The sequence below is a fragment of the Galendromus occidentalis genome, unplaced genomic scaffold (assembly GCF_000255335.2).
Source record: "Galendromus occidentalis unplaced genomic scaffold, Mocc_1.1 scf7180000077458, whole genome shotgun sequence".
In the NCBI taxonomy this organism is placed as follows: domain Eukaryota; kingdom Metazoa; phylum Arthropoda; class Arachnida; order Mesostigmata; family Phytoseiidae; genus Galendromus; species Galendromus occidentalis.
In genome coordinates this window covers 526,582-541,928 of record NW_003805446.1, presented here as the reverse complement: position 1 = coordinate 541,928, position 15,347 = coordinate 526,582, and the positions used below count along the sequence as shown (strand labels likewise).

General features: G+C 52.4%; 2 protein-coding genes across 2 annotated transcripts; both read left to right on the top strand.

Moving 5' to 3' along the window:
• The first annotated feature begins 2,518 nt into the window (after window positions 1-2,518).
• LOC108864350 (glycine-rich cell wall structural protein) lies at window positions 2,519-9,209 on the top strand. Its single transcript, XM_018639802.2, has 8 exons — window positions 2,519-2,536; window positions 2,876-3,108; window positions 3,203-3,271; window positions 3,391-3,404; window positions 3,524-3,907; window positions 5,119-5,268; window positions 8,114-8,867; window positions 8,972-9,209. The coding sequence occupies exons 1-8, from the start codon at window positions 2,519-2,521 to the stop codon at window positions 9,207-9,209; spliced, it is 1,860 nt and encodes a 619-aa protein (XP_018495318.2).
• A 1,773-nt stretch (window positions 9,210-10,982) lies between these two features.
• LOC100899560 (basic salivary proline-rich protein 1) lies at window positions 10,983-15,258 on the top strand. The gene is made up of 9 exons (XM_029111657.1): window positions 10,983-11,091; window positions 12,421-12,575; window positions 12,705-12,908; window positions 13,037-13,121; window positions 13,208-13,723; window positions 13,907-14,217; window positions 14,294-14,371; window positions 14,569-14,623; window positions 14,805-15,258. Exons 1-9 carry the CDS (start codon window positions 10,983-10,985, stop codon window positions 15,041-15,043), a joined length of 1,752 nt encoding a protein of 583 aa, XP_028967490.1. The 3' UTR covers window positions 15,044-15,258.
• The last annotated feature ends 89 nt before the right edge of the window (window positions 15,259-15,347 follow it).

The window sequence follows — 15,347 nt, the reverse complement described above, 5'->3', positions numbered from 1 at the left end:
TTACCCAGCCGCACCGAGAATGAGTCGTATAGGCGACACTAGACGAAAGGTGGGGACGAAATATGGGCTTTCACCGGTGGAATCTTCGAGCAATCTTGAAGAACGCTGCCATCTGATCTGATGGGGCATCCTAGCTATATATGTTCATGGTGTAGAACGGAAATCCCTTGAATCCGAAGTCTGCTGCGAGCTTTGACGCATGCAAGAATCATGAGTCCCTGGTTTCCTGGTTCTTGCTCCGCGAAAAATCTATGTGCGCCCTCGCCCTCTCCCACCCCGGCTTGACCAGCTCCTCGAAAATATCCGGAACATGAAATCATACTCGGAGGATCCGCGTAGAATCAGACGATGCTTTTCCGAATCCATTATGATATTCTCCAGGACTATGGATCGGAGTAGAGGCAGCGAAAACGAGAGAAGTTGTTGCTGAAGTCCACGAGTCCCATCTTCAGCTTCTCCAGTATTGCTCGGGAAACCATTGTTATTAGTTAAAAGGACCTTGCCAATGAGAGAGACGGCATGTTTTGATCCAGTAACGCTAGACTATCTACTCCATTAAAGATGATCATCTCGAGAAGTCTGGCGCGGAACGTTATACGCAATGCTTCTCCGAATAGGCAAAGCTGTGAGTTTGTCCACGAATATGCGCGATATCGTTCTTTCTCTCATCACGGGAGCCGAGGTGAAGCCTCGGCTGGATTCTCCTGCTAATCCTCGAAAGTCCTCGAACCCCAGGTACGGAATATCTTGCTTGTTCTGACCATAGTCCCCCTTCTGATGCTATGCGTCTCGAACTCTTCACTCAGACAACAAGGTGGGTCAAGAAAATTCTGGAGCATCGAATTCCGAGGCAAGGAAAAAGCGTTTCTGTCAAGAGTCCAGATGTACCGTTATCTAGACTGGAATTCGTCTTGAGAATTTCCAGGTTCCGGCCCACCGCGTCATCCACTAACTACTGCGATGTCGTACGAGAACTACATGGCCGTCGTCCGTAACCGGGGACTATACTATGAATGACTGACTTCGATCGTTTGGACTCACGGCTCTTTGGTCGGCCATCGATTCTGCGGGTGTCGCATCGCATCATTTGGTAGGGCTCCATTCTGATATAAATTTCCTCGCAGCATTCATCGGTGATCTGCTCACATACATCTCCCCGTAGGATTTACAATCGTTCACAAGCTCGGCCTCAAAGTTCCGTGCAGACTCGAAGAAGTGTCGGTTGTTCTTCGAGCAAGCCGAAACTCAGATACTGCATGCATGGGGAATCCCGACCCTAACGAAGGATCTCTGTTATGCATTCGGACATTCCGTCATCAGATTGAGTCTCGCCGACTTTGTGGTTTTTCCCGCGGATGAAGCACGAAGGTCAAATGTTTCTTTCCGCGTACATTTGTTAAATTCTGTGCAGATCTGGTTGAGACAGCAGGCTTGGTCCGGGGATTTTCTCAGATGCAGCAATTCACTTCACAGAATAAGTAAAGACGCTAGACTTCTTCCGATTTCGAGTATTTCTTGCTTCCGCTACACCCGATTCGAGGACAGGGAGGGGCTTTCCCTCGGCCTTATGAATCGGATTAATCGGATCGATCGTTTACAAGGTTTCGGATGCACAGTGTCCGGGATTCTCTCATTTTACCCTTCAAACTGGGGGATGCCGCCTTCCGTCATTGAACCGTTTCCGAAGTCGTGCTTTCACTGGGAGCTCAAAACATCTCTGTGCCCTGTCCGGAGACCAGACTTGATCGCTGAATCACGCTCTGAATAGAATTTCGTCCCACAATGTCGCGGGCATCCTCGCCCGGGGTTGTTCACCGCAGTTGCTCCGTTTGCGGACACTTGTCATGTCGGAGATGCTTCGCAAGAAATGTTCATTGTTGGGGAGAAGAGAGGAACGATCGAAGACGAGAGAGACCTGAAAGTCGGGTGAACATTCACCGACGATGCAAAATTTCTGAAACCACAGAAAATGATCGCACGCCTCGTGTCAAAATGACTGGGTTCATGGCAAACGGCCGGGCGATCTCCCCAAGACTTGTTTTCCTATTTCTGTACCTAGAGCTTTTCCAGACTCGGTCGTCACCACCGAATACTTAGCGCTGGATTCCTCAGATTCCTACATTCCTAAGCTTGAGATGGGCTTGATGAGATAATCCTCTTGGATACCCGGTATAAAGTAGAATGAAACTGACCATGGCGGCCCAGTAGACTTGTCGCTGTGTCGGACACTCGTTGTTCCGCGGAGATATCCCCGCTCCCGAGGCAGGGTTTCCCGAAAACAGTTCTCCGAGAAAGTCTCAGAAAATAAAACGACTCCGATCTCCTCATCATCGGAAGTATAATAATTGAAGTAGGTACTTGCGAATAGTGCCTCGATTCTACGACGTTTGTGGAGATGTCTTCATTTCTCTCGGCGTCTCCTTGAAGACGGCAGCGAACGTCACTTTGGAGAGGGAATGAATGCAGCCACTATATAAACTTGTAGAAAGCGCATCACCTACATCACTGAAGGCTCAAAATGAAAACGCCACTGGTGGTAAGGAAATGTGCTGTTTTTTTCGAGCTTGTGAATCTCGACAATGCCCGGCGTATGACTCGGGCATGAGTGTCGGCAACGGGCTAAGGATTATCTCGGCTACGTCGAACGTGTGCTCTCCTCCTATTCTCGCGGGGCTTTGCGGATCGTTCCGAGAGTGCCCCGATCGTGTTGATCATGAAGAAACTCGCTGTTCCTCGACACGACAGATTGGGTCTCGAATGTTGACCTTGGGCGTGGAGTTGTCGCCGATAAGAATGCCGCTCTCCGCTTCCTCGAGTCGCGAAGATTGTTCGCGCATAATGTGACATTCCTCTAATGCTCGCCATGTTCCCATAGTCCTATGTGTGCCTTTTGGCGCTCCTCTCGAGGTCATCGAGCTCCGATGGTCAGATCGTCTTCCCCGATGAAACAGCCGAAGATCAGTCGAAGAATGGTACAGTAATCGGCTCATTCGAGAGCCGGAACGGAACGGACTTCGGTGCGCTCGACGCTGGCAATGGGACGGCCAATGGGACTGAAGAACGAGGACTCCTGCTCAAGCTCTTGAAAGGCGCCCACAAAGGTCACGGGTGAGTTCATTCAGGATATCGTTCGAGGGATCGGATCCAAGATATACCTCTCTATCCACGGCACGAAATTTTCCTCATCGTGTCCTTCCCCAAGGTACAAAAGTGAGGGTGGAGGAATCAGCTTGAACATCGGGATTTCGGCCGGCGGCTACAAACACGGCGGGTGAGTAACAGATCTCGAACTCGATCTTTCCCGCTCCTTATCTAAGAGGTGGAATAATCTTTCAATCGTTTCCCCTCCACGGAACGAGACTCGGATTTAAATGGTATTTTGTATTCCAGATACGGCGGCCACGGTGAGTTCTCGAAGAGAGACGATTGCTCCCAGTGCTGTGAGAGAGGTTCACGGGATACATGCTCTCGGAAGGTGCACCCCTGAGAATATTCCTAAGAATTATTATTCTCGTTCTTCCAGGGTACGGCGGAGGCTACGGCAAGGGATACGGGGGGCATCACGGAGGGGGATATGGAGGCGGTTACGGAGGGGGATATGGAGGCGGTCACGGAGGGGGATATGGCGGCGGGTATGGAGGTGGCTATGGCGGAGGTTACGGCGGTGGGGGATACGGTGGCGGCCACAGTTCGGGCACCTATGCACAAGGAAACTACGGAGGAGGTGGCGGATACCAACATTCCGGGGGTCAAGATTTCCACAAAGTATACGGGACGAAAGAAACATATGGAACCCGGGAGACCTACGGGGCAGTTTCTGGATCGTCCCACAATCAAGGCTCGGGCCACGATTCCTACGGTGGCAATTACCAGCAAGGCGGATACAGTCAAGGAGGTTATAGCGGAGGCGGCGGCTGGTGAAAGAATTCGAGAGAGTATGTAAACATTGTATACTAAATGAGGAGAGCGATCTCCGAGATATATATGTATGAGTTATTTTTGTAATTCACCTAAAGCTGTAATAAAGCTGGGAGTTCCCAGTAGAATTGAACTTCGGCTGCCCTCTCGATCGATTTCGATGTCCTCATTGCTGTATCAGGAATTTATCCGCCAGACCCGGAATCCATGAATGTCAATCTCTCGTCGAGCTTCTGAGCCTGATTGTAATGGAGCAACAAAGAGAGAAAGGGTACGCTAGAAAGAGTCGTTTAAAACTTCGTGCGCATGATCTTCCAGCGTGAACTTTCCAGCGTGCACCTTCCAGCGTGATGAGAGCAATTCAGGTTGGTGTAGCATTTGGCTGAGGATTCCCGATTCACCCGATACTCGTTGAAGGATAAGCTCTCAATCGGTCGAGTTGAGGCCGATCCTAGCGATCCAGTCAGCAGGCTTGGATTCTTTGCCCCACTCGGCGGGATCACCACGATATCCTCCACGTATACTACGATCCCGGACCGTTCTCGTTTTCCGCTCACGGCAAAGATAGATTCCGAGCGAGATGCCGTAACGGAAGAAACATGTATCCCATGGATCCGACTGGTTTCTTGCTTGGTGTTCGCGAGCTCCTCTTGGAGAGTTCAGCATTTGAACCTTCGAGTCCGTCACTTCATCTTGAGCTTCTACACTACCGATTCATTCCATTGAAGGTGCTTTGTGCGGCTGTGGTCTTGCTGACTCCAAAGGTGAGATCCGAGGATTCCGTTCCTCAGAAGGAAGAGACATCGATCGAGCCCCAGTTCCAATCACTGAACGATGGAACTCCGACGGCTGGGAACGGTACTGAAGAGCGAGGAATTCTCCTGAATCTCCTCCGCGGAGGCTCTGGGTGAGAATCCTCAGCTTGCTCCGGGAGCATCTCGATGAGAACATAACTGCGGACTCACCGAATGGATTCGTTAAAATTAACGTTTTTCGATAACTGATCGAATACTTTTTTCTCGCAGTTACAAGGCAGCTGGGGGTAGCGTGAATCTCAATTTCGGCCTATCAGCTGGAGGCTACAAGCAATCGGGGTAAATGGACGCATTCGATCTCGTTGATCGACGTCAATATTCTTTCCTCTGAAAGCTCTGACTCCTCACTTCCGTAGGTATGGTCATGGCGGGGGTTACGGTGGAGGCTATGGAGGAGGCAATGGCGGCGGATTCGGAGGGGGCTACGGTGGCGGCACTGGTGGAGGTTACGGAGGTGGCTACGGCGGAGGTCATGGAGGAGGCTACGGTGGTGGCTATGGGGGAGGTTACGGCGGTGGCTACGGCGGCGGTTACGGTAAGACAGACCTTGAGATGAGGAATTCATCCGTGGAGCGGCGATCGACCGATTCGAGGTCCGAGACTCATACACTGAAATATCGATTTCTAGGTCGCTGAAATGTGGGCGACTCGCACAATGAGCGGCAGTCCGGACGCGGACGAAAATTATCAGAGTGGTGATAACGCATGAGGATGATTCCTGTCATGCTGATCAGGAGCGTAGACTCCCACGGGCCACGGAGTATCAAAGTATGGGATCTCCCTTTTGTCGAGAAAAAATAAAACGTTGAGACCCTTCTCATTCAGTGTATCAATTCTATCGCGACAAATATTCTCCCTTGGGGAGATGAAGCTTCAAGCGAGATTCGAGCGAGACTTGGCGCTGCTAGGCTCCCGCGGACCATCATGTTCAGAGCTCACAATTCCCTCTCTGACGATGAGTAATGAGTGATGAGACTTCCTCAGTGAGATGTTCGGCTCGCTTTCGAAATCTCGTTCTGTTGATATTTATCGTATCCTTCGCATCCGTACGATAATGCGGAGAGTCACAATACGCGAGCCGAGCTCGAGGAAATTGACTTTCCGCTGCGCCCTTGCGAAAAAAAAACGCGCTCGCCTCCATGCGCATGATGCCAGCGTACTGCGTGCTTATTGAGGAACTAAACTTCGGTCAAGTTATCCATCACCGCACACCTAAGGAAAGACTGCGCAGTGATACCGCATGGAAATGTTTTCAGGTCGAGAAAGTCACTCGGAGCGCCCGACAACATACTTCCGCGGCTCAACGTCCGCTGAGAGACGCGGTGAATGCGTTTCGGAAGAATGAATCCGGTAGGTTGCCGAGGTCAAGCAACCTTGGCATTCACGCATCCGTAACCATCGGAATGACCTTTGAGATTTCATTGGGTCTGATTCTGCGGCCGTTTTCGGCTCGGCTTCCGGTGAACTCCGATATCGGGACCGCGTAAATGTTTCTCATTGGTTCATAGTTTCTGCAGCGATTCTGAATGCGTGATCTGGCTCTTGAACTGAGCTCTTGATATTCAAAGCGGGGCGCGTCGATTCAGAGGTCCGAGTCTCCTTCTGTTTTCGCTAGCGAGATGACCGAAAACACGATCATCAATGGAGCCGTCTCGTTGAAAACCGAAGAGTCCCAGAAGATGTCTCGTGCTCAAGAAAACGTCTCCGGTACCGCCGGTCAGAAGTCACTCCTGTACCAAACGAGGGGAAACTTCAGAAAGCAACCTTCAATGTTGCAGTGCGATAGTGAACAACCAAATAACTTGAGGTGCATTTCTAGAGAGCAGCCATTGACGCGGCCTCATAGTGATCGAATCAGAGAGTTCCCTGATTCCACAGATCGGATCGACCGGAAGAAAACTCAAGGTACGGGGAATCCCCCGTCTCCGTCCCACCCACTAAGATTTTCTGTATGCCAACAACCCTATATCGGTCTTTCCGATTACTAAATCCGCCCTGAATTCTGTGGATGCCTATTGGAGCGTCCACTGAAAGCTGGCCTTTCACCGCTCACTTCTGAAAAATCCCGAGGATCACCAGGCTACGTACAGTGTAACTGGGGTGTTCCAGACAACAGAAATTCAGGGTCGAGAGAAGCGCGTGGATTCCCTCCGCTTGTCTCCGTGTATGGCGTAAGGGGTTTGCCCCAGAATCTGAGTAACAGCGAACACCGACTTCAGAACCCTTTATAATTCCTGGGAGCAATCCGGTTCCCTATTCGGCTCTTCGCTGGAAAAGAGGACAACTAAGGCGATGTCAGTAGTGTTCCCCCTAGCTCACACGCAGGTGGGTAATCTGCGTCGGGTCGGGTTTCAGCATCCCTAGCTACTCGTTCGTCATCGAGAGTCGGTCTTCCAATGACGCCGTGTCAAGTTTCTGTGTTGACCAGTCGAGAAGGCATACGAAGGGCAAGAGAAGATTCTGCGTTCCGAGCTCTCTCTTCTCGACTTTGCTGACGGTTTTTCGGTAGTCCACCAGCAGCGTTACTGGACAGTTGTGACGTCATAAACCGTCAAACAGGCGAGGGTTTCTCCACGAATGAAACAGAAGGGTATAAGAAGAGAGAATGTTTCGAGACCGGCACAGCAGTCAAAATGAACAAGGTAGGGGAGAAAAAGACTTCGGGGAACTCCATCCCTAAGCACTCGGAGCGACTCTCCTGAATTATTGGAGTGATGATGATAATCTGAGCAAGTGAAATGATAGAGTTCGACGTTCTACAGTTCGTGATTCTCGCCCTCGTGGCATCGACTGCGTTCACCGCTCCGGTCGAAGAGACTACCGAGTCTCCGACCACGGAACTCTCTGAGAACGGGGACAAAGACGGCAACAAAACCGGTGTTGAGGAGAGAGGGATTTTCCCTGGAGGTTTCGGAGGTGGATTCGGTGGTGGTTTCCCCTCATACGATCAATTCGCCGCCCAACATTTCAACCAAGGCCAACAAGCTGTGAGTTCGCAAACGTCATTTCGTTTTTTCCACAACTCGGACAATTCTTCGTGCGCTTCTCGAATCTGAACCTTTCGCTCGGTTAGTCCGCAGGTCAACAAGGTCAAGGTGCCTACAAGTACAACCACGGGGCCTCTGGAGCCAAAGAGTTCGGCAACAAAGAACAATTCGGCAACAAAGAGAGCTTCGGTTTCTCGAATTCGAATTCGTACAACCAGGGAGCAGGCTTCAATAATCAGGCCGGTGCATTCAAGCAGGGCCAACAGGCCGGAGCCCACCAGGTCGGTCAACAGAGCCACGGAGGAGGATATGGAGTCGGAGTTCCCGGTGGCATCGGATACGGTGCCGGTTACGGTACCGGATACGGCGGAGTAGGTGTACTGCCGGTCTCAGGAGGAGGTTACGGAGGCGGCTACGGTGGTGGCTACGGCGGAGGCCACGGCGGAGGCCACGGCGGAGGCTACGGAAGCTCGGGATTCAGCCAAGGAGCTGGAGCCGCCGGACAATTCGCTGGCCAGGGAGCTTACAATTACAATCAAGGACACTCTTCGAGCACCGGCTTCGGCAATAAGGAATCATGGGGAAACAAGGAAGCTTTCGGCAAAGAAGCAGCTGCGTCTCACGCCGTTGGTGCAGGACAACAGAGTCATGCATCTGGATTCAACAATGCGGGCCACTCTTCCGGGAGCAACGTGGCTAGCAGTTCCGCCGGAATCGCACCCGTCTCCGGAATAATCGGCGGGGGAGTCGGTCCCGTCGTGGGTCCCGTCGGCGGAGGGATCGTACCGGTGGGTGGAGCCGTCGGTGGGGGTGTCGTTCCCGTCGGTGGAGCCGTCGGGGGAGGCGTGCTTCCTGTTGGAGGCGTCGTAGCTCCCGTCGGAGGCGTTGGGGCTGTCGGTGGCGGTGTGGGCGCTGTCGGTGGCGGTCTTGGCGCCACCGGTGTCGGAGCTTCTTACGTCGAAGGAGGTTCGGTCAGCTCCGGTGCAGTCGGCGGAGGCGTCGTAGGAGGAGGGGTGGCTCCGGTCGGCGTTGTGGGAGGAGGTGTTGCTCCGGTCGGCGTCGTAGGAGGAGGCGTGCCCGTTGCTCCCGTGGTCGGCGGGGGAATCGCTCCTGTCGGTCTCGTTGGAGGATCTTCGTATAAAGAAGGGTAATTTAGTTTTCTGTCCTTGTGTGCCTTCCTTTGACCGGCGAAAAAAACAATGTATCGACTGATTGAGCCTTCTTCTCAAAGGGGTCTGATCGTCTTTCCAGATTCGCTCAAGGACAACAAGCGTCCGGAGCCGCTAAGGCAGATTCAGCCTACGGATACAATCACGGGGGCTCGGCCACCAAGACGTTCGGAAACAAAGAATCATTCGGTACCAAAGAATCTTTTGGATCCGAGAGTAGTTCAGGACATGCCGTAGGAAGCGGCGCACAATCGTCCGCATCCCAGGGATCCCAATTATCGTTCGCTCAAGGAGAGAAAGCACAAACCGTTGTCGGTTAGGGTTCCCGTACTCCAAATAGTCTGTGATCAAAACGTTTCATGTACATATTTATGACTCGGCGACAGGTGTGGAACTACAGGGAATTGGACGGATCTGTGACCCACGACCGGCGCAATTGCCGATTGCCAAATAAATGAGAACTTCATACCAGTATCCATCTGAAAGAAAACTTTTCCGCCCTGGACCACACACCTAAGGCACACCGTCTCGGTTATCGTTTGTCACATCGCTGCCGAGAACGGATGCAGAGAGCGAAAGCACCCGGGACGTCCAAGACCGGGTACTTGCCCTTCCGCGAGGGAATGCCTTGAGGAATATCCCGCCGGCAGCAGGCCGTTTTCCAGTACCTCTCATTTGCACTAGACTTGATGTAGCCGTAGAACAACTCTTCAGAGACTCTCGGGCTTTCGGGATCCCTTTGAATACTACAGGAGAGTCTATGAGCGAGGCAAAGCTCGCTCTCGTATCCTGAATCCTGAGGGATCCGGAAATTGAGCCCGCGGGTGGATATACTACCGATGCAGCTAGGATGACCGACGAGCCAGGGACATAAGCACGAAGCAGACCCGCCATCGTATCAAGCATGTTTCCAGATTGTATTTTTCGTCAACGAAACATTTGTGTATAATTCCTCTTCTTTTCACCGATGGGATGAATCGTAGAAAACCCAAGAGTTCTTTAGTGAACACGGCCTAGCTCGACAGCGGGGGCCGAATCCGTATCAAACATCAGCTGGAAAGGAGCCTTAAAAACTCTCTTCAAGAAACTTCGGCGTCTTCTTGACGGATGTCGTATGGACTAACTGGAGTTTCATCGGTCGCGGTCACCAAGGCTGGAACTGTTCTCACAAAAGTGTGCTGTGACTGGAGGTGGGATCTCGGGAAGAATGATTAAACAGGAAAATCAAGTATCAGAGTGACTCCCAGATCGAATGAGATGAGCGGAGGCTCCTGCAAGTTTGTTTTGATTCTCCGGAGGTATCGATGAGGCGAGACTCCGAACGGGAACATGAACGCCAGGAGACGTGTCTTGACCAAGAAATCTCATCTTACCAGCGGAAAAAGCTCTCGTAATATCAACGACCAAGCCCGAAATTGATGGGCTGTCGTCTGGCATTCTCAGAACAGGAAGATGGGTAACTGAGGGCCTGCGCAGGAACCTCAGCAGGTCTGTCTGCCCCGCTTGGGAATCTGCTACCTCCTGAGTCCTGAGCCGACGCTCCGCATGAATATCCGAATCTTGTTGAGAGACGAAACGTCTCGGCTCGTCGCGTGATTCCTGATGTGTTATTCCATGACTTATCAGATGCACGAATTTTTCGAAAGTTGATTTTCCGCTCGAGCTGCGGTCGGGGCGTGGAATTCTCGTTCGTCCATCGAGCTCTCAGAGCTGCGATCTGATCGATGACGTAAGGGGAAATTCAGGTTCTGGCGGGCTCCGGCATTGGTTCCGATCAGTTCTTCAATCGTTCTACGGCTCTGATTGGGAGTATCCCCCCACGTATCGATGACTTCGAGTCATTTCTTAATTGGAGATGCACGAATGCTTCCAGCACGCTTCAATCTCGTCTGTAATACTGCGTTGACCTGCGTCTCCGGACGGAGAAGAGAAGGGCTTCTATGACCGAGCAGCAAGCGCCCGTACTGTGTTCCACAAATACCTGTTGCATTGATGACAAACAGCGACCGGTCGCAGCCCGAAGCGAAAGCCGCAGCGCTGATTTCATGCTCCGAAGGAATCTTCGAGGTGAAAGCCACTGACGAGCGACAGAGATGATTAAGAATACTCTCATCGCCGTCATCGCAGTTCAGGGCGACTCGGAGCCCTGTGGAGCGAATCAGGATGAGCGAACATTTTTGAACACTATGATATTCATCAGAGGTGGGTAGATGTTCAGCGGAGCCCATCGAGCCACGGCAGAGATACCCACAAGGACGATGATGTTTTTTCCGTATGGAGATATCCCAAGCAGCATCGTCGAGGGAGACTCTCGGCGCTGTAGGTGTTCTCGGCGATGTTTCGCAAATCAAGCTCCGAAGAAAATAAGCGTCCCAAAATGCAGTCTCCGGCATCTTCTTGGAGAGAAATGGGTGGGAATCGATGCTTCCATTGCACAGGTCATGTATAGTAAGCTCGAAAACAAGAATATTCCGCGTGAGAGGAATGGATGAGAGCGAATCCGCTCATTCGAACAGTCGGAGGAGGAATGCTGCTGGGAACGGAGAATAGGTACGAGTCATGGTTACCATTGACGACCTGGCGGGGATGCGACGAGTGACGAAAATCCTCCTCGAGTGGTCCGGAGTCCAGAAGTCTACTTCATTCGAATCCTGGTCGGCTTCTATAATGACTGGTTATTATTATCGGTGAAATTCTCATGGTCATGGCATACTTGTGCTCGAATTCATACAGTTCAAAGACGAGGGCATCAAGCTCCGATGAGGCAATGGGAGTCATTTATCACAAATTTAATGTCTGGAAAATTTCATTAACGTTTGTCTTCTACGGAGCAGAAAATCCTCGCTCGTGAGAGATCCGTTCTTCGACGGTGTTACCCACTTCTGGGGAGTTAAAGGTCCCCGGACCGAGACGGGAGTCTACGCTTCAGGAATCCACAATGTTCTAAGCGACTTTTCTCGTTAATTTGGAACACTGAGCCGACAATACGTCTCAGGCACAGAAATTTCTCTGTCCACTGAGGTGCTTTCAGCATTGATCAGCTCAGTGATCTAGGTCTAGGCGGCACTTGGAGAAGTGGTCAACGGAATATACGCCGGAATCGAAAGCGAGGGAGTCAACATGTTGAAGAGGAGAAGTCTCCGCCTGATGACGGAGAAACTGAACATGTCTGAACTCCGATTTCGGGTTGTGATTCACGTCCGTCGTGCCATTCATTGAGGCTTTCTCATGCTTATCGTCCCGTTGGATATCAGAGATTTGTTCTCCGATCGCAATGGAAGAGATAAAGGAGCAGCCGCCCGTGAGTGAATAGCGCTTGGGTGAGCCCACCGTGCGGCCGGCTTGTCCGTCGCGGAATGACAAGGAAAGACCGGAGGTATTGTGACAAACTAACGCTCAATGGGAGTTTCTTTTTTCCAGCAGTTTCTAGGAACACGTGGGGGAGCTTTCGCGCGCGGTCTTTTCCGGCATAGTGCCGCCTTTTCACAAACAATGCGACTCACGATGACGCGGTTTGACCGCTCTTGGAAGCCGTTCTTGAAATTGTCGGAGAACTAGCCAGGCGAGAAGCCGCCTCCGGGGAAGTACGAACGTTTTCGCCTTCTCTGCCGAAAATCGTTGCCGCCGTCTATATTCTGGGTGTGCTCGACCGGCCCCTGATCATTTTCTACAGAGACATGAGAGTGGTAGGTTCTCTAGTGGTGGCTGACACCGCCGCGGTACGGGTCCGCTCCAGATCCACAGCGAACCCAGGATAGTTCCGAGAGGTCCGAGATGCCCCGTTTCTGATTTCTTTCATTTCCTCCGCCCTCCAGGTACTTGTGCTATTGGTCTGTGCCTTCGGTGTGTGGGGAGCGCCGACGACGCTCGCTCCAACCACAGTTCCCACAACGGATATCTCTCCGAAGAAGTCTTCAGATTTGACTTCGGCGACGACAGAGTCGAATGTGACAGCCAGAGCGACATCGGTGGATAAGAAAATATACCCATACAGCAATCAAGGATTCGGTCTCCCCTATGTGAGTACGATGATGGCAATGAGGCAGAGCAAGAATAGATGTCGCTTGAAAGAACGACTCGTTTACCCGCATCTCAAGGCTGCTTTCACAGATCATTACTCACGTGTCCGGTCTCGTCTTCTTTTCAGTCTGGATTCCAAAGCCCTCAGGGTGCCTTCGGTGATGGGTACGGCTTGAGCCCGTCGTTCTCTCCTTTCCCGGGGAATATCTACGGTAAAATCCCCCTCTCGTGTCTAATAGGAAGTGATCATTATCATCGGTGCAAAAGTGCTGGACTAAGTTTTTTTCGCCATTCATAGGACAATACCCAACCGGTCAGAACGTTTTCCCGCAAGGACTCTACTCTCCGCAAAACCAGAATCCCTTCTACAATCAAGGTTCTGTGCAGCCCGCGCAAGTCCTAGGCCAGCCGGGTCAATTTCCGGGCACTCAGGGGTTCCAGCAGAACCCGCTCCGACCGGGCCAGCAGGGTCAATTGCCTCAAGGTCTTTTCACGCAGGGTCAATTCCCTCAGGGCCCTTACCTGCAGGGACAATACCCTCCGAATCAGTTCCCTCAACAACAAATCCCTCAACAAAACCCATTCCCTCAAGGACGACCCGCGGCGCCGGCGGATAACAATAATAACAGCAATGGAGCCGCCACCCCCCAGAACCCATCTGATGCGGGTAACGATAATACGGGGGCCGATGGAACACCGGCCGTTGCAGGTGGGGGTGAGAAGGAGCAGCAAGACGGTGGTCCGTCCGGCGCTCAGAACTCGAGCGATCAGACCAACCGGCCAAACCCCAGTAGAGATCCGGAACAGCTCCCAGGTCAGTTCCCAGCAGGGATCCAAGGCTTCCCGCAAACCCTGACTGGATCGCCGGGATTCTTCCAGAACGGACACTCGGCCCTCAATCGGAACTTTTTCTCGCCGACGTATCAGTTCTTGCCCAACGGACAAATACTCCCCCAAGGACTCGACGGCCAGCTTCTAACACCGGGGACATTTGCAGGGCAAGGCGACGGCCCTGCGCAGCTGTATCCAAACCAGCTTCAGAACCCCCAGGGACAGGGTCAAATCCCGAGAAATCCTCAAGGACCTTTCCCCCAAGGTGCGCAGAGCCCCCAGGGTGGCATTTTCCCCCAGGGCGGGTTCCCTCCGGGTTTCCAAGCCGGATACCCCCAAGGTCCTCAGGGCGGCTATGCGTTAGGTCCGCACGGCGTCTTCCTGCCGAATTCGCAAAACGGCTTCCAAGGGGCTCTCCCGCCGGGTTTTGAGCGACCCCCGGCGAGTCAAGGACCTTTCCCTGGGAACCAGAGTCCCGTGAGTCCGCCCCCGGTTGGACCGCAAAACAATCCCTCGCAAAATCCCGAATCTCAAAATGGAGGGGTCCCACAAGGAGAACAAAACCCAGATTCTGTCGAGCCTCCGACCACTCAGACCCGAGGAGTCCTTCCCAGAGATGTTGCCGCCAACGGTAAGAAGTAGGGATACGGTGTGAGTCGCATGAGCTTCGGCAAGGGAGGACAGAAGATATTCAGCGTAGCGTTACGACAGGTGGAATAGTCTCCGATGCTCCGGTCAGGCCGCTAAAGAGTTTTGAAGTGAAGCGGCCGATTGTTCTCCCTGTGAAAGTCAGTCCACACTCCTCAATGAGAATAATTCCACCACCAGGACCCAACCCGGAAAACCCCTTCCCAGCCGATCAGACTCCGCAACCCAGTCAGGGGTGAGTGAACGAACTGGGTCACGCTTCAGACGGAGTTCGCTCTTTCGACCAAGCTCCTCGAACGGCTTCCTTCGCACCCTTTCTACGGCTCTCCACGACCTTAATCGCACCGCTCCGACCACTGTCATCTTCTCCAGAAGTCCGTCCATCAGATCTCACCAGTCGCGTCCGTTTGTTCCAGGAGCGAGTTGCGATCTCCACCACAAAATTTGTATAGCGATCTTGCGCCTACCAGAGGGCCAACCTCAAGAGAAACCCGACTTTCATTGGACGCTCCTAGACCCGCGTCTCGGAGACCAGATCCCTGAAATCAAAATCGAAGACAAGAATTCTCCCAATGAGAATACTTGCAACCCCATGAGAGCCCGGGGTCCGATTCGAACAAAAGCGGATGCCGGCTATCGAATTCTCTCGGAGTGAAAAGCCTCATTATTAGGGGCGGTCATCCGGCAGCAAGTGCTCAGGGATCTCCCCAGGTAGAGAATTTCGGAGTTTCATAATCCCGTCTATCAACCGTGCCAGTGCTCGACCCATCAATGGAGTAATGGAGTCAAGGAGACAGAGGGTTCGCATGTGCCTTTCCGCACCCGATTCATGAAAGGCTCTATGAATAAATATTTACAGCGGCGAGCTAATTCGTATGAATTCGACTCCTTCATCGAAACGCAAACGGAGCGAGAGGATAGGCCTGGTCGCACTCCACGCTCTCACGCTCAATATTCAG